At 40.7% G+C, this 17,626-nt stretch overlaps 1 protein-coding gene across 1 annotated transcript in view; it reads left to right on the top strand.

The window, feature by feature from the left end:
- LOC139763160 (uncharacterized) overlaps positions 1–16,895 on the top strand; it is a 50,309-nt gene extending 33,414 nt beyond the window's left edge. Inside the window, exons 3-4 of the mRNA XM_071688867.1 lie at positions 11,478–11,579; positions 13,332–16,895. Coding sequence (XP_071544968.1) covers positions 11,478–11,579; positions 13,332–13,508 — 279 coding nt within the window. The 3' untranslated portion in view covers positions 13,509–16,895. The remainder of the gene's footprint in view (positions 1–11,477; positions 11,580–13,331) is intronic.
- The last annotated feature ends 731 nt before the right edge of the window (positions 16,896–17,626 follow it).

Raw genomic sequence — 17,626 nt, 5'->3', positions numbered from 1 at the left:
CGGAATGCTTGCATAGTGCCATTGTACAAAGGCAAAGGGGATAAGAGTGAGTGCTCAAATTACAGAGGTATAAGTTTGTTGACTATTCCTGGTAAATCATATGGGAGGGTATTGATTGAGAGGGTGAAGGCATGTACAGAGCATCAGATTGGGGAAGAGCAGTGTGGTTTCAGAAGCGGTAGAGGATGTGTGCATCAGGTGTCTGCTTTGAAGAATGTATGTGAGAAAAACTTAGAAAAACAAATGCATTTGTATGTAGCATTTATGGATCTGGAGAAGGCATATGATAGAGTTGATAGAGATGATCTGTGGAAGGTTTTAAGAATATATGTTGTGGGAGGCAAGTTGTTAGAAGCAGTGAAAAGTTTTTATCGATGATGTCAGGCATGTGTACGTGTAGGAAGAGAGGAAAGTGATTGGTTCTCAGTGAATGTAGGTTTGCGGCAGGGGTGTGTGATGTCTCCATGGTTGTTTAATTTGTTTATGGATGGGGTTGTTGGGGAGGTGAATGCAAGAGTTTTGGAAAGATGGGAAAGTATGCAGTCTATTGTGGATGAGAGAGCTTGGGAAGTGAGTCAGTTGTTGTTCGCTGATGATACAGCGCTGGTGGCTGATTCATGTAAGAAACTGCAGAAGCTGGTGACTGAGTTTGGTAAAGTGTGTGAAAGAAGAAAGTTAGGGGTAAATGTGAATATGAGCAAGGTTATTAGGTACAGTAGGGTTGAGGGTCAAGTCAATTGGGAGGTAAGTTTGAATGGAGAAAAACTGGAGGAAGTAAAGTGTTTTAGATATCTGGGAGTGGATTTGGCAGCGGATGGAACAATGGAAGCGGAAGTGAATCATAGGGTGGGGGAGGGGGCGAAAATTCTGGGAACCTTGAAGAATGTTTGGAAGTCGAGAACATTATCTTGGAAAGCAAAAATGGGTAGGTTTGAAGGAATAGTGGTTCCAACAATGTTGTATGGTTGCGAGGCGTGGGCTATGGATAGAGCTGTGCGCAGGAGGGTGGATGTGCGGGAAATGAGAAGTTTAAAGACAATATGAGGTGTGAGGTGGTTTGATCGAGTAAGTAATGTAAGGGTAAGAGAGATGTGTGGAAATAAAAAGAGTGTGGTTGAGAGAGCAGAAGAGGGTGTTTTGAAATGGTTTGGTCACATGGAGAGAATGAGTGAGGAAAGATTGACAAAGAGGATATATGTGTCAGACGTGGAGGGAACGAGAAGTGGGAGACCAAATTGGAGGTGGAAAGATTGAGTGAAAAAGATTTTGAGTGATCGGGGCCTGAACATGCAAGAGGGTGAAAGGCGTATAAGGAATAGAGTGAATTGGAACGATGTGGTATACCGGGGTCGACGTGCTGTCAATGGATTGAACCAGGGCATGTGAAGAGTCTGGGGTAAACCATGGAAAGTTTTGTGGGGCCTGGATGTGGAAAGGGAGGTGTGGTTTCGGTGCATTATTACATGACAGCTAGAGACTGAGTGTGAACGAATGGGGCCTTTGGTGTCTTTTCCTAGCGCTACCTCGCACATGTGAGTGAGGAGGGGGTTGTATTCCATGTGTGGCGGGGTGGCGATGGGAACAAATAAAGGCAGACAGTATGAATTATGTACATGTGTATATATGTATATGTCTGTGTGTGTATATATATGTGTACATTGAGATGTATAAGTATGTATTTTGCGTGTGTGGACGTGTATGCATGTACATGTGTATGTGGGCGGGTTGTGCCATTCTTTCGTCTGTTTCCTTGCGCTACCTCGCTGACGCGGGAGACAGCAACAAAGCTAAATAAATAAATAGATATATATATATATATATATATATATATATATATATATATATATATATATATATATATATATATATATATATATATATATATATACAGGAGTTGTGGAAGTATGTCATAGAATGTAAGAAAGTAAATTCTCGATTAATATGGGTAAAACTGAAAGTTGATGGAGAGAGATGGGTGATTATTGGTGCATATGCACATGGGCATGAGAAGAAAGATCATGAGAGGCAAGTGTTCTGGGAGCAGCTGAATGAGTGTGTTAGTGGTTTTGATGCACGAGACCGGGTTATAGTGTTGGGTGATTTGAATGCAAAGGTGAGTAATGTGGCAGTTGATGGAATAATTGGTATACATGGGGTGTTCAGTGTTGTAAATGGAAATGGTGAAGAGCTTGTAGATTTATGTGCTGAAAAAGGACTGATGATTGGGAATACCTGGTTTAAAAAGCGAGATATACATAAGTATACTCATGTAAGTAGGAGAGATGGCCAGAGAGCGTTATTGGATTACGTGTTAATTGACAGGCGCGCGAAAGAGAGACTTTTGGATGTTATTGTGCTGAGAGGTGCAACTGGAGGGATGTCTGATCATTATCTTGTGGAGGCTAAGGTGAAGATATGTATGGGTTTTCAGAAAAGAAGAGTGAATGTTGGGGTGAAGAGGGTGGTGAGAGTAAGTGACCTTGGGAAGGAGACTTGTGTGAGGAAGTACCAGGAGAGACTGAGTACAGAATGGAAAAAGGTGAGAACAATGGAAGTAAGGGGAGTGGGGGAGGAATGGGATGTATTTAGGGAATCAGTGATGGATTGCGCAAAAGATGCTTGTGGCATGAGAAGAGTGGGAGGTGGGTTGATTAGAAAGGGTAGTGAGTGGTGGGATGAAGAAGTAAGAGTATTAGTGAAAGAGAAGAGAGAGGCATTTGGACGATTTTTGCAGGGAAAAAATGAAATTGAGTGGGAGACGTATAAAAGAAAGAGACAGGAGGTCAAGAGAAAGGTGCAAGAGGTGAAAAAAAAAAGGGCAAATGAAAGTTGGGGTGAGAGAGTATCATTAAATTTTAGGGAGAATAAAAAGATGTTCTGGAAGGAGGTAAATAAAGTGCGTAAGACAAGGGAGCAAATGGGAACTTCAGTGAAGGGCGCAAATGGGGAGGTGATAACAAGTAGTGGTGATGTGAGAAGGAGATGGAATGAGTATTTTGAAGGTTTGTTGAATGTGTTTGATGATAGAGTGGCAGATATAGGGTGTTTTGGTCGAGGTGGTGTGCAAAGTGCGAGGGTTAGGGAAAATGAGTTGGTAAACAGAGAAGAGGTAGTAAAAGCTTTGCGGAAGATGAAAGCCGGCAAGGCAGCAGGTTTGGATGGTATTGCAGTGGAATTTATCAAAAAAGGGTGTGACTGTATTGTTGACTGGTTGGTAAGGTTATTTAATGTATGTATGACTCATGGTGAGGTGCCTGAGGATTGGCGGAATGCGTGCATAGTGCCATTGTACAAAGGCAAAGGGGATAAGAGTGAGTGCTCAAATTACAGAGGTATAAGTTTGTTGAGTATTCCTGGCAAATTATATGGGAGGGTATTGATTGAGAGGGTGAAGGCATGTACAGAGCATCAGATTGGGGAAGAGCAGTGTGGTTTCAGAAGTGGTAGAGGATGTGTGGATCAGGTGTTTGCTTTGAAGAATGTATGTGAGAAATACTTAGAAAAGCAAATGCATTTGTATGTAGCATTTATGGATCTGGAGAAGGCATATGATAGAGTTGATAGAGATGATCTGTGGAAGGTATTAAGAATATATGGTGTGGGAGGCAAGTTGTTAGAAGCAGTGAAAAGTTTTTATCGTGGATGTAAGGCATGTGTACGTGTAGGAAGAGAGGAAAGTGATTGGTTCTCAGTGAATGTAGATTTGCGGCAAGGGTGTGTGATGTCTCCATGGTTGTTTAATTTGTTTATGGATGGGGTTGTTAGGGAGGTGAATGCAAGAGTTTTGGAAAGAGTGGCAAGTATGAAGTCTGTTGGGGATGAGAGAGCTGGGGGAAGTGAGTCAGTTGTTGTTCGTTGATGATACAGCGCTGGTGGTTGATTCATGTGAGAAACTGCAGAAGCTGGTGACTGAGTTTGGTAAAGTGTGTGAAAGAAGAAAGTTAAGAGTAAATGTGAATATGAGCAAGGTTATTAGGTACAGTAGGGTTGAAGGACAAGTCAGTTGGGAGGTAAGTTTTAATGGAGAAAAACTGGAGGAAGTGAAGTGTTTTAGATATCCGGGAGTGGATCTTGCAGCGGATGGAACCATGGAAGCGGAAGTGGATCATAGGGTGCGGGAGGGGGCGAAAATTATGGGAGCCTTGAAGAATGTGTGGAAGTCGAGAACATTATCTCGGAAAGCAAAAATGGGTATGTTTGAAGGAATAGTGGTTCCAACAATGTTGTATGGTTGCGAGGCGTGGACTATGGATAGAGTTGTGCGCAGGAGGATGGATGTGCTGGAAATGAGATGTTTGAGGACAATGTGTGGTGTGAGGTGGTTTGATCGAGTAAGTAACGTAAGGGTAAGAGAGATATGTGGAAATAAAAAGAGCGTGGTTGAGAGAGCAGAAGAGGGTGTTTTGAAATGGTTTGGTCACATGGAGAGAATGAGTGAGGAAAGATTGACCAAGAGGATATATGTGTCGGAGGTGGAGGGAACGAGGAGAAGATGGAGACCAAATTGGAGGTGGAAAGATGGAGTGAAAAAGATTTTGTGTGATCAAAGAATAGAGTGAATTGGAGCGATGTGGTATACCGGGGTTGACGTGCTGTCATTGGATTGAATTATGGCATGTGTATGGGGCTGGGTTGGGCCATTTCTTTCGTCTGTTTCCTTGCGCTACCTCGCAAACGCGGGAGACAGCGACAAAGCAAAAAAAAAAAAAAAAGAAAATATATATATATATATATATATATATATATATATATATATATATATATATATATATATATATATATATATATATATATATATATATGTATATATATGTATATATATATATATATATATATATATATATATATATATATATATATATATATATATATATATGTATATATATATATATATATATATATATATATATCATTTCGTACTATTCGCCATTTCCCGCGTTAGCAAGGTAGATTTAAGAACAGAGGACTGGGCTTCTGAGGGAATATCCTCACCTGGCCACCTTCTCTATTCCTTCTTTTGAAAAATTAAAAAAAAAAAAGAGGGGAGGATTTCCAGCCCCCCGCTCCGTCTCCTTTTAGTCACCTTCTACGACACGCAGGGAATACGTGGGAAGTATTCTTTCTCCCCTATCCCCAGGGATAATATATATGTACATATATATATATATATATTTTTTTTTTTTTTTTTTTTATACTTTGTCGCTGTCTCCCGCGTTTGCGAGGTAGCGCAAGGAAACAGACGAAAGAAATGGCCCAACCCCCCCCCCCCATACACATGTATATACATACGTCCACACACGCAAATATACATACCTACACAGCTTTCCATGGTTTTCCCCAGACGCTTCACATGCCTTGATTCAATCCACTGACAGCACGTCAACCCCGGTATACCACATCCCTCCAATTCACTCTATTCCTTGCCCTCCTTTCACCCTCCTGCATGTTCAGGCCCCGATCACACAAATCTTTTTCACTCCATCTTTCCACCTCCAATTTGGTCTCCCTCTTCTCCTCGTTCCCTCCACCTCCGACACATATATCCTCTTGGTCAATCTTTCCTCACTCATTCTCTCCATGTGCCCAAACCACTTCAAAACACCCTCTTCTGCTCTCTCAACCACGCTCTTTTTATTTCCACACATCTCTCTTACCCTTACGTTACTCACTCGATCAAACCACCTCACACCACACATTGTCCTCAAACATCTCATTTCCAGCACATCCATCCTCCTGCGCACAACTCTATCCATAGCCCACGCCTCGCAACCATACAACATTGTTGGAACCACTATTCCTTCAAACATACCCATTTTTGCTTTCCGAGATAATGTTCTCGACTTCCACACATTCTTCAAGGCTCCCAGAATTTTCGCGCCCTCCCCCACCCTATGATCCACTTCCGCTTCCATGGTTCCATCCGCTGCCAGATCCACTCCCAGATATCTAAAACACTTCACTTCCTCCAGTTTTTCTCCATTCAAACTCACCTCCCAATTGACTTGACCCTCAACCCTACTGTACCTAATAACCTTGCTCTTATTCACATTTACTTTTAACTTTCTTCTTCCACACACTTTACCAAACTCAGTCACCAGCTTCTGCAGTTTCTCACATGAATCAGCCACCAGCGCTGTATCATCAGCGAACAACAACTGACTCACTTCCCAAGCTCTCTCATCCCCAACAAACTTCATACTTGCCCCTCTTTCCAAAACTCTTGCATTTACCTCCCTAACAACCCCATCCATAAACAAATTAACAACCATGGAGACATCACACACCCCTGCCGCAAACCTACATTCACTGAGAACCAATCACTTTCCTCTCTTCCTACACGTACACATGCCTTACATCCTCGATAAAAACTTTTCACTGCTTCTAACAACTTGCCTCCCACACCATATATTCTTAATACCTTCCACAGAGCATCTCTATCAACTCTATCATATGCCTTCTCCAGATCCATAAATGCTACATACAAATCCATTTGCTTTTCTAAGTATTTCTCACATACATTCTTCAAAGCAAACACCTGATCCACACATCCTCTACCACTTCTGAAACCACACTGCTCTTCCCCAATCTGATGCTCTGTACATGCCTTCACCCTCTCAATCAATACCCTCCCATATAATTTACCAGGAATACTCAACAAACTTATACCTCTGTAATTTGAGCACTCACTCTTATCCCCTTTGCCTTTGTACAATGGCACTATGCACGCATTCCGCCAATCCTCAGGCACCTCACCATGAGTCATACATACATTAAATAACCTTACCAACCAGTCAACAATACAGTCACCCCCTTTTTTAATAAATTCCACTGCAATACCATCCAAACCTGCTGCCTTGCCGGCTTTCATCTTCCGCAAAGCTTTCACTACCTCTTCTCTGTTTACCAACTCATTTTCCCTAACCCTCGCACTTTGCACACCACCTCGACCAAAACACTCTATATCTGCCACTCTATCATCAAACACATTCAACAAACCTTCAAAATACTCACGCCATCTCCTTCTCACATCACCACTACTTGTTATCACCTCCCCATTTGCGCCCTTCACTGAAGTTCCCATTTGCTCCCTTGTCTTACGCACTTTATTTACCTCCTTCCAGAACATCTTTTTATTCTCCCTAAAATTTAATGATACTCTCTCACCCCAACTCTCATATATATATATATATATATATATATATATATATATATATATATATATATATATATATATATATATATATATATATATATATATATATATATATATATATATATATATATATATATATATATATATATATATATATATCGAGGATGTAAGGCATGTGTACGTGTAGGAAGAGAGGAAAGTGATTGGTTCTCAGTGAATGTAGGTTTGCGGCAGGGGTGTGTGATGTCTCCATGGTTGTTTAATTTGTTTATGGATGGGGTTGTTAGGGAGGTGAATGCAAGAGTTTTGGAAAGAGGGGCAAGTATGAACTATGTTGGGGATGAGAGAGCTTGGGAAGTGAGTCAGTTGTTGTTCGTTGATGATACAGCGCTGGTGGCTGATTCATGTGAGAAACTGCAGAAGCTGGTGACTGAGTTTGGTAAGTGTGTGAAAGAAGAAAGTTAAGAGTAAATGTGAATAAGAGCAAGGTCATTAGGTACAGTAGGGTTGAGGGTCAAGTCAATTGGGAGGTAAGTTTGAATGGAGAAAAACTGGAGGAAGTAAAGTGTTTTAGATATCTGGGAGTGGATCTGGCAGCGGATGGAACCATGGAAGCGGAAGTGGATCATAGGGTGGGGGAGGGCGCGAAAATTATGGGAGCCTTGAAGAATGTGTGGAAGTCGAGAACATTATCTCGGAAAGCAAAAATGGGTATATTTGAAGGAATAGTGGTTCCAACAATGTTGTATGGTTGCGAGGCGTGGGCTATGGATAGAGTTGTGCGCAGGAGGATGGATGTGCTGGAAATGAAATGTTTGAGGGCAATGTGTGGTGTGAGGTGCTTTGATCGAGTAAGTAACGTAAGGGTAAGAGAGATGTGTGGAAATAAAAAGAGCGTGCTTGAGAGAGCAGAAGAGGGTGTTTTGAAATGGTTTGGGCACATGGAGAGAATGAGTGAGGAAAGATTGACCAAGAGGATATATGTGTCGGAGGTGGAGGGAACGAGGAGAAGTGGGAGACCAAATTGGAGGTGGAAAGATGGAGTGAAAAAGATTTTGTGTGATCGGGGCCTGAACATGCAGGAGGGTGAAAGGAGGGCAAGGAATAGAGTGAATTGGATCGATGTGATAAACCGGCGTCGACGTGCTGTCAGTGGATTGAATCAGGGCATGTGAAGCGTCTGGGGAAAACCATGGAAAGCTGTGTAGGTATGTATATTTGCGTGTGTGGACGTATGTATATACATGTGTATGGGGGTGGGTTGGGCCATTTCTTTCCTCTGTTTCCTTGCGCTACCTCGCAAACGCGGGAGACAGCGACAAAGCAAAAATAAAAAAAAATATATATATATATATATATATATATATATATATATATATATATATATATATATATATATATATATATATAGTCCACGGGGACTATATATATATATATATATATATATATATATATATATGTATACATATATATATATATATATATATATATATATATATATATATATATATATATATATATATATATATATATATATATATATATATATATATATATATAGTCCATATATATATATGAGTCCACGGGGAAAATGAAACACGAAAAGTTCCCAAGTGCACTTTCGTGTAATAATCACATCATCAGGTGAGACACAAGAGAGAAATATAACAGTCAGTTGATATACATCGAAGAGACGAGGCTAGGACGCCTTTTGGTAAACATGTCTCCCAGAACTTTCGAACCCTCCCCCACCCTATGATTCACTTCCGCTTCCATGGTTCCATCCGCTGCCAAATCCATTCCCAAATATCTAAAACACTTCACTTCCTCCGGTTTTTCTCCATTCAAACCTACCTCCCAGTTAGCTTGTCCCTCAACCCTGCTGTACCTAATAGCTTTGTTCTTTTTCACATTTACTCTAAGCTTTCTTCTTTCACACACTTTACCAAACTCAGTCACCAGCTTCTGCAGTTTCTCACATGAATCAGCCACCAGCGCTGTATCATCAGCGAACAACAACTGACTCACTTCCCAAGCTCTCTCATCCCCAACAGCCTTCATATTTGCCCCTCTTTCCAAAACTCTTGCATTCACCTCCCTAACAACCCCATCCATAAACAAATTAAACAACAATGGAGACATCGCACACCCCTGCCGCAAACCTATATTCACTGAGAACCAATCACTTTCCTCTCTTCCTACACGTACACATGCCTTACATCCTCGATAAAAACTTTTCACTGCTTCTAACAACTTTCCTCCCACACCATATATTCTTAATACCTTCCACAGAGCATCTCTATCAACTCTATCATATGCCTTCTCCAGATCCATAAATGCTACATACAAATCCATTTGCTTTTCTAAGTATTTCTCACATACATTATTCAAAGCAATCACATGATCCACACACCCTCTACCACTTCTGAAACCACACTGCTCTTCCCCAATCTGGTGCTCTGTACATGCCTTCACCCTCTCAATCAATACCCTCCCATATAATTTACCAGGAATACTCAACAAACTTATACCTCTGTAATTTGAGCACTCACTCTTATCCCCTTTGCCTTTGTACAATGGCACTATGCACGCATTCCGCCAATCCTCAGGCACCTCACCATGAGTCATACATACATTAAATAACATTACCAACCAGTCAATAATACAGTCACCCACTCTTTTAATAAATTCCATTTCAAAACCATTTCAAAACACCCTCTTCTGCTCTCTCAACCACGCTCTTTTTATTTCCACACATCTCTCTTACCCTTACGTTATTTACTCGATGAAACCTCCTCACACCACACATTGTCCTCAAACATCTCATTTCCAGCACATCCATCCTCCTGCGCACAACTCTATCCATAGTCCACGCCTCGCAACCATACAACATTGTTGGAACCACTATTCCTTCAAACATACCCATTTTTGCTTTCCGAGATAATGTTCTCGACTTCCACACATTCTTCAAGGCTCCCAGGATTTTCGCCCCCTCCCCACCCTATGATCCACTTCCGCTTCCATGGTTCCATCCGCTGACAGATCCACTCCCAGATATCTAAAACACTTTACTTCCTCCAGTTTTTCTCCATTCAAACTTACCTCCCAGTTGACTTGACCCTCAACCCTACTGTACCTAATAACCTTGCTCTTATTCACATTTACTCTTAACTTTCTTCTTTCACACACTTTACCAAACTCAGTCTCCAGCTTCTGCAGTTTCTCACATGAATCAGCCACCAGCGCTGTATCATCAGCGAACAACAACTGAATCACTTCCCAAGCTCTCTCATCCCCAACAGACTTCATACTTGCCACTCTTTCCAAAACTCTTGCATTCATATATATATATATATATATATATATATATATATATATATATATATATATATATATATATATATATATATATATATATCGGAAAGGATCACAATTTTGCGCGTGACCAAGATATTCCTATGAGTCCACGGGGAAAATGAAACACTTATCGTTTTTCATTTTCCCCGCGGTTTCATAGTAATGATATATATATATATATATATATATATATATATATATATATATATATATATATATATATATATATATATATATATATATAGATATATATATATATATATATATATATATATATTTATATATATATATATATATATATTATATATATATATATATATATATATATATATATATATATATCTTTATATATATATATATATATATATATATATATATGTGTGTGTGTGTGTGTGTGTATACTAGATCGCGCGTTCCACTGTGACCTTCTGTAATACATATATGTATATATATATGTATATATATATATATATATATATATATATATAGAGAGAGAGAGAGAGAGAGAGAGAGAGAGAGAGAGAGAGAGAGAGAGAGAGAGAGAGAGAGAGAGAGAGAATGGTTAGAAAGGTAAAAATATGATATCCTTGACGTTTGTCAGTATATCTAATTGAATCTTTATGTAACATCACCAATGTAAAACACTAAAATGAATTCCTGTCATGCATAAGTAAAAAAAATCATTAGTACCTCATAATATCACTGCACGTGACCTAACTTCATATTGAAAGAACCATGATGGCCGAAATTGAGTCATTGAGAACCACTGTATGAATAGTGGCTTCATTTTTCAATGCTGTTGTCAAAATGAACAGCATGAAAACTGAAAAATTCTTAACGTAAAGCAAATAAAAGTATGCATCCGCAATGTGAAATGGAAGCTCATGAAAGACCAACGAGACCGGTTCTTCTGACGATCTGTCTGATTTCCCTTCTCTTTCTCTTTCTCTCTCCTTTCGCTGCTAAGGTACCAGATGGAACGGCAGGTCTCGAACGCCTCAGACCACAGGATATCTTCACGTACAGACGCCACCATGCTGAACGGCTCCACGCGATCCTCCTCTCACAGGTGAGTGTCTGGGAGTCTCATACTCAGGGTTTAAGAGAGGGAGGGGGAAAAGGGTTGTGTAGAGGTGTGTGTGTGTGTGTGTGTGTGTGTGATTACCTAATTGTACTATACGGGGAGGGAGTTCTACACTCGTGGGGCCCCATCTTTAAAACTTTCTCCACTATCTTGCAGCTTTTTGACCGTCTGTATGCTGTCAACATTCACTCTCTCATAATCCTGTCCATTCCATCGATCTGCTATACTTATGAAATAAAAAAGAAATCTTTCTTTAGCACCTTTACTAACATCTCTTGCATTCATGGCCTCTGGTTGATTTATCCTCGCTAGTTGTACAGGTCGTACAGCATCACTTTGGAACTGTTACAAACAAACATAACAGCACAGCTGGGCAAGAACCATAAACGAAGTAGAAGGCGACCCTGCTTATAAACTCTCCAAACTAACTCCAAAATTTGATATTCTTACCATATGTCGTAACGCAGGTTCATTTTTCCCCTCTTCTGTAGGTATTACTTTGGAATTTGCTTTTGAGAGCTGTGTGCCCACGCTACGAAGTAGACCACGCAATACTCGGCAAGCTGCTGGTCACATGATTACTGAGTGTCTATTGGCTACTCAAGGGCCGGCCGTTTTGATAAACATTTCTCTCCTTCCATGTCGAAGCTGTGGAACTCTCTATACTCTCATGTCTTTCCCAGCAACTATGACCTGGTACATTACAAAAGAGAGGTTTTTCACTTTCTCCAGAATTCGTAAAAAAAAAAAAAAAGAAGAAAAAATCCTTGTCTCTTCTTTTTTCCCTTTCACTGACTTCTCTATTTTCAATTATGGTCCTGGCTTGATGTGGACTACTGTTCGTGGCTGTGGCCTCAACGTAAGAAAGAAAAATGTGTTTCCTCTAATCTTTGCCCTGTGGCTCCAGAGGTCAACATACAACAATTACACACAGTAACTCACACTCATCCTCCCTAATGTTACCATAGAGCACAATTGGGCCATTCTTTTCCTCACGTCACCATATAGAACTATAACCCGCCCCTCGAGCTCTTTAATGTCGCTATACATCACCATGATCTTCTAAACTCATTATCCTGATCGTCCTTCTCCTCCCTGATGTTGTTGCTACACAGGACCACAGCCTTCGTTTCCGCACCCTTCCCTCCTGGGTTGTCCACAGCACCATATGTCTCCTGCCATCGCCTCCCTACCCGGTCACGTAACTTCGCTCCATCATACCCTTCACTAACTCACTCTAAATCGTTCTCGAGAAAAAAGAAATCATATTTCTCTTCCCACTTTTCCCCCTGTAGCAACACCACTATAATTTCTCTCCCTCCTTTTCATTCTACATCATATCGGTTCCCCTTCCCTTACCCACTACACCTTCGGGGCGATCATAGCCTCGCAGTTAGCGTTCCCAGCTACCACGCAAATGGTACGGGGTTCGAATCTTTGCATATATGTATATATATATATATATATATATATATATATATATATATATATATATATATTATCATGTACTCTCCTAACATCTTGTTTAAATTTAAAATCTTATCTCTCTCTCTCTCTCTCTAGCCATCATCGTCAACATTATGACAGTATTGCCTCCTCCTCCAGCTCATCACAAAACAGTATCCTTTTCTTCACCCTGCCAATCTGATGCCATACCCTTCGTGTCTATATTCTCTCACCTCCGTCCTTCCTCTCTCATATCACAACGTTACTAAACGCCAAATTTTTATCTTAAAGGTCAACAATCAGCACCACGGGACGCACCACCTCCACCTCAGTGGGACACACCACCAACGGCAGGGAGCCCCAGGCAGAGGCGACCGCCCCCGGTGGCGGCCCACCTCACCAAGAGGTTCACGTCTGCGTCCCTCTCAAGTCCCATACGCACCTCCACCCATCGGCGTATCGTCCTAGAAAGGCGGGAGACACGAGGATGTAAGAGACTAGGATTGCAGGAGTCGATGTAGGATCTCTACGTGTGAGGAGGACATGGTGTAGGAGGTACGAAAGGGGCGTGAGTGGCTTGGTGTTACAGACTCTCATGAGTAACCCCCTCATGTGTGGAAGGCTTTATGAGTCCTTCCTCGTTCTACTGTCCGTGGAAGGACTGACTCCGGAGCTGCATCAATACAGAATATACTGAGTCAAGAATGTCATCCGGACGTTCTCACAAATGTTCACAAAGTCAGCCTGACGTGTCTGCATAATGGTTTATGTGTATTTCAGTGAAGATACAGATCACATTCTCGAAACCTGTGAAAGGAAGCGAGTGGAGTATAACGCGTATGTGCTGCAACAGAAAGATGGTTTCATTGTGGAGAGAAGTACTCCAGGAAGTCACGATGATGTGTAGATGATCTGAATGATGTAAAGTAACGCCATCTGGACGAAGCCAATAATACTCTCATGACGTCCCTATGTTGAACGGGACGACCGGACAGATCTTGGTGTACATCTGACCGGACAGATCTTGGTGTACATCTGACCGGACAGATCTTGGTGTACATCTGACCGGACAGATCTTGGTGTACATCTGACCGGACAGATCTTGGTGTACATCTGACCGGACAGATCTTGGTGTACATCTGACCGGACAGATCTTGGTGTACATCTGACCGGACAGATCTTGGTGTACATCTGACCGGACAGATCTTGGTGTACATCTGACCGGACAGATCTTGGTGTACATCTGACCGGACAGATCTTGGTGTACGTCTGACCGAACAGATCTTGGTGTATATCTGACCGATGACATGGCTGGCATGAAGAAATGCGAGACTTGCGGAACATCTACCGAGTTTAACCCAGACATTATATGTTGCCTCACACGACAACAGCTGAACTGGTGCTATAATGAACGAGAGCGAGACGTGGTAAGTCAAGACAGGGTTTTGAGTTACGAGGGACCTGATGACTTGTATACCAGGGGAAATTAAACATGACCTGAATCTGGAAACTTAAGGAACAACCACCCCCCCCCCCTTCCCATGTGTTCGAGGAATATTTGTATATGGAAGCAAAACTGAAGTATTGTGGAAGATTAGGCATGAGATGTGACTGAGAAAGAATATCTGTCGAGACAGAGGGACACTATAGGTAAACAGTGACTTGGGGAGACGTAAGGAGAATATAACGTACGGTTTAGCAACAAAGGTAAAAATGTAGAGCCAGAAGAATTATGAACCGGATAGGAGATAGGCCTAGGTTAGTTAGCTCCCCATCCTTCCCGAGGCGATCTGTGATGCAGGTTCAGTCACATGTATGTACGCAAGCCCAGGAGTCCACGAGAATAATAATATTAACCCACGATCAAGTCAATAACACACATCCAGTAGGTGTTCGAAGACTCCTCCAGAGCTTTCGTATGATTTTATTTCCTCCTACCTAACCCTCTTCCTCACCCTGATAATCCTCCTTTTTCTCGTGATGGACGTAATGCCCTCGCTAAATCAGGAACTCTGCAGCATCTTCAAATGGTCAACCAGCAGTTTCAAGGATGCAAAAACACAATATTTTCTCATATCTTCTAAGTCTTACTCGCTTCCTACCGTTAAACTTAAAAAAAAAAAAATATCCTCCGCTCGAACCTGTAATTTTCCACTTAATGAACTTCATTAAGTCTGTTTCCCAAGAGCTAGGAGTGTGGTGTGCGTGCGCAGCTATTCCTTAACTACCTGACCAGCTCTCTTAAGTGATCCCGTTCCCTCGGCCACAAGGTTACGTCCTTCTATGTTCGACACCATCATTCCGGCACTGTTCTCGTTAGCTGCCTGAATGTGTCTCATTCCCCTATGACCCGGCACCACGGCACGCAAGTGGCTGCTTTTTCCCGTAGTTTCTGTGAGGAAACCAAGCGCTCGAAGCGTGACCGTTATGTAACCTCCTCCTCTCCTCGTACAGAGAAGCTGGCCGATTATCTCCCTTCTTTTGTTTTATCCCTTTTCACATCTTTCTGCTGCCAAAAACTCAGGTAAATCTCTATTCTTATATATTTCACATCTTTTTATGATTCTTTATTATTATCTAAACAAACATGGCTTCATTTTGGGGTATATATCTGCTCATGTCGGACACGACAAGAAAAAACAGAAAACCTGATTTGGTGATTCATGGCAAAAATCCTGATGTCAGATTTTTCAAAGGAATGCGTCACTGTATTAGTAACTCAAAACACATAATCAAAATGCATGACGACCATCGTAGTGAGAGAGATGGTGTTCTAACTTAGAATTAGCCGGAATAAATCCATCCGAAGTGCAATATGACGCCACCAGATCTTAATTAAAGTGGCCCCCACCCCCTCACGACTTATAGCTTTGACTCTCTGACATTAAAAGATAATCTGGGATCATGATGGGCATAACGACGACCCGCTGCTCCGAGATTAATATCGAGAGACTTCGGAAAGAAAAAAGGAAAAAAAAAAACCATCGGTAATAGATGTCAGAATATGAAGAAGGAAAGTGAATATTTCCTGGTTGGGTAAGAAAGATTATACCACTCCCATCCTAGGGGTCTCTCTTCTTACGGGAGACTTCCCGAGAAAGGAAAGGAAATAATACTTGCATGGCTGCCACCACACCCACTGAGGATATCAGAGGACCTAAGCAGTTCAGAGCCTATGAGAAACGCGCCATTGTTATTAAAAGGCAGCAAAGATAATTTAAGGCCAGACTCGGATATTCATTCTTCTCTACTAGGTTTGCTAAAGCCTCCTTCAGGAGTATAGACGAAAAGGACGTTGTCCAAACTATACATGAAGCATAATATCCCATCACGAGAGATTAAACACCAGCAGATGGCCTCACTCCTACCACCTGCCTCGTACTTCACTCCCTCACTTTATCCCTAGTCTTAACACATTTTCATGGCTTTTTTTTTCTTCTTCTTTATTCTTTGTCAAACATTGAAATCGGAAGAAGTCAAGAAAATACGGTGGGAAGGAATGTTATGTTTATAGAGCCTGGGATGGTGTGTCACCAAGTGTCATATGCCAAAATGATTCACTAAATGTTCACTAAATGCGACCCGTAAGGTTTATGAGTCTTGTTTGTCATATATATCCTGTGTGGCGGAGCACCGACGGTAATCGATGAATAAAGGCAAGTGTGAATATGTGCATGTGTATATACTGTATGTATATGTCTGTGTATGTGTATATATATCTATGTATGTATGTGTATGTTGATATGTATATGTATGTATATCTGCTTGTATGAGTGTTTATATATATATATATATATATATATATATATATATATATATATATATATATATATATATATATATATATATATATCCCTGGGGATAGGGGAGAAAAAATACTTCCCACGTATTCCCTGCGTGTCGTAGAAGGCGACTAAAAGGGGAGGGAGCGGGGGGCTGGAAATCCTCCCCTCTCGTTTTTTTGTCTTTTTTTTTAATTTTCCAAAAGGAGGAACAGAGGGGGGCCAGGTGAGGATATCCCACGAAGGCCCAGTCCTCTGTTCTTAACGCTACCTCGCTAATGCGGGAAATGGCGAATAGTTTAAAAGAAAAAAAAAAAAAAAAAAAATATATATATATATATATATATATATATATATATATATATATATATATATATATATATATATATTATCCCTGGGGATAGGGGAGAAAGAATACTTCCCACGTATTCCCTGCGTGTCGTAGAAGGCGACTAAAAGGGGAGGGAGCGGGGGGCTGGAAATCCTCCCCTCTCACTTTTTTTTTTTTTTTTTTTTTTTTTTTAATTTTCCAAAAGAGGGAACAGAGAAGGGGCCCAGGTGAGGATATTCCCTCAAGGGCCCAGTCCTCTGTTCTCAACGCTACCTCGCTAATGCGGGAAATGGCGAATAGTATGAAAGAAAAAGAAATATATATATATATATATACATATATATATATATATATATATATATATATATATATATATATATATATATATATACATATATATATATATATATATATATATATATATATATATATATATATATATATATATATATATATATATATATATTTTTTTT

Source organism: Panulirus ornatus, chromosome 46 (genome assembly GCF_036320965.1).
Source record: "Panulirus ornatus isolate Po-2019 chromosome 46, ASM3632096v1, whole genome shotgun sequence".
Lineage (NCBI taxonomy): Eukaryota > Metazoa > Arthropoda > Malacostraca > Decapoda > Palinuridae > Panulirus > Panulirus ornatus.
Note: the sequence above shows the minus strand (reverse complement) of the source record. Positions and strands in the feature narration are given on the sequence as shown.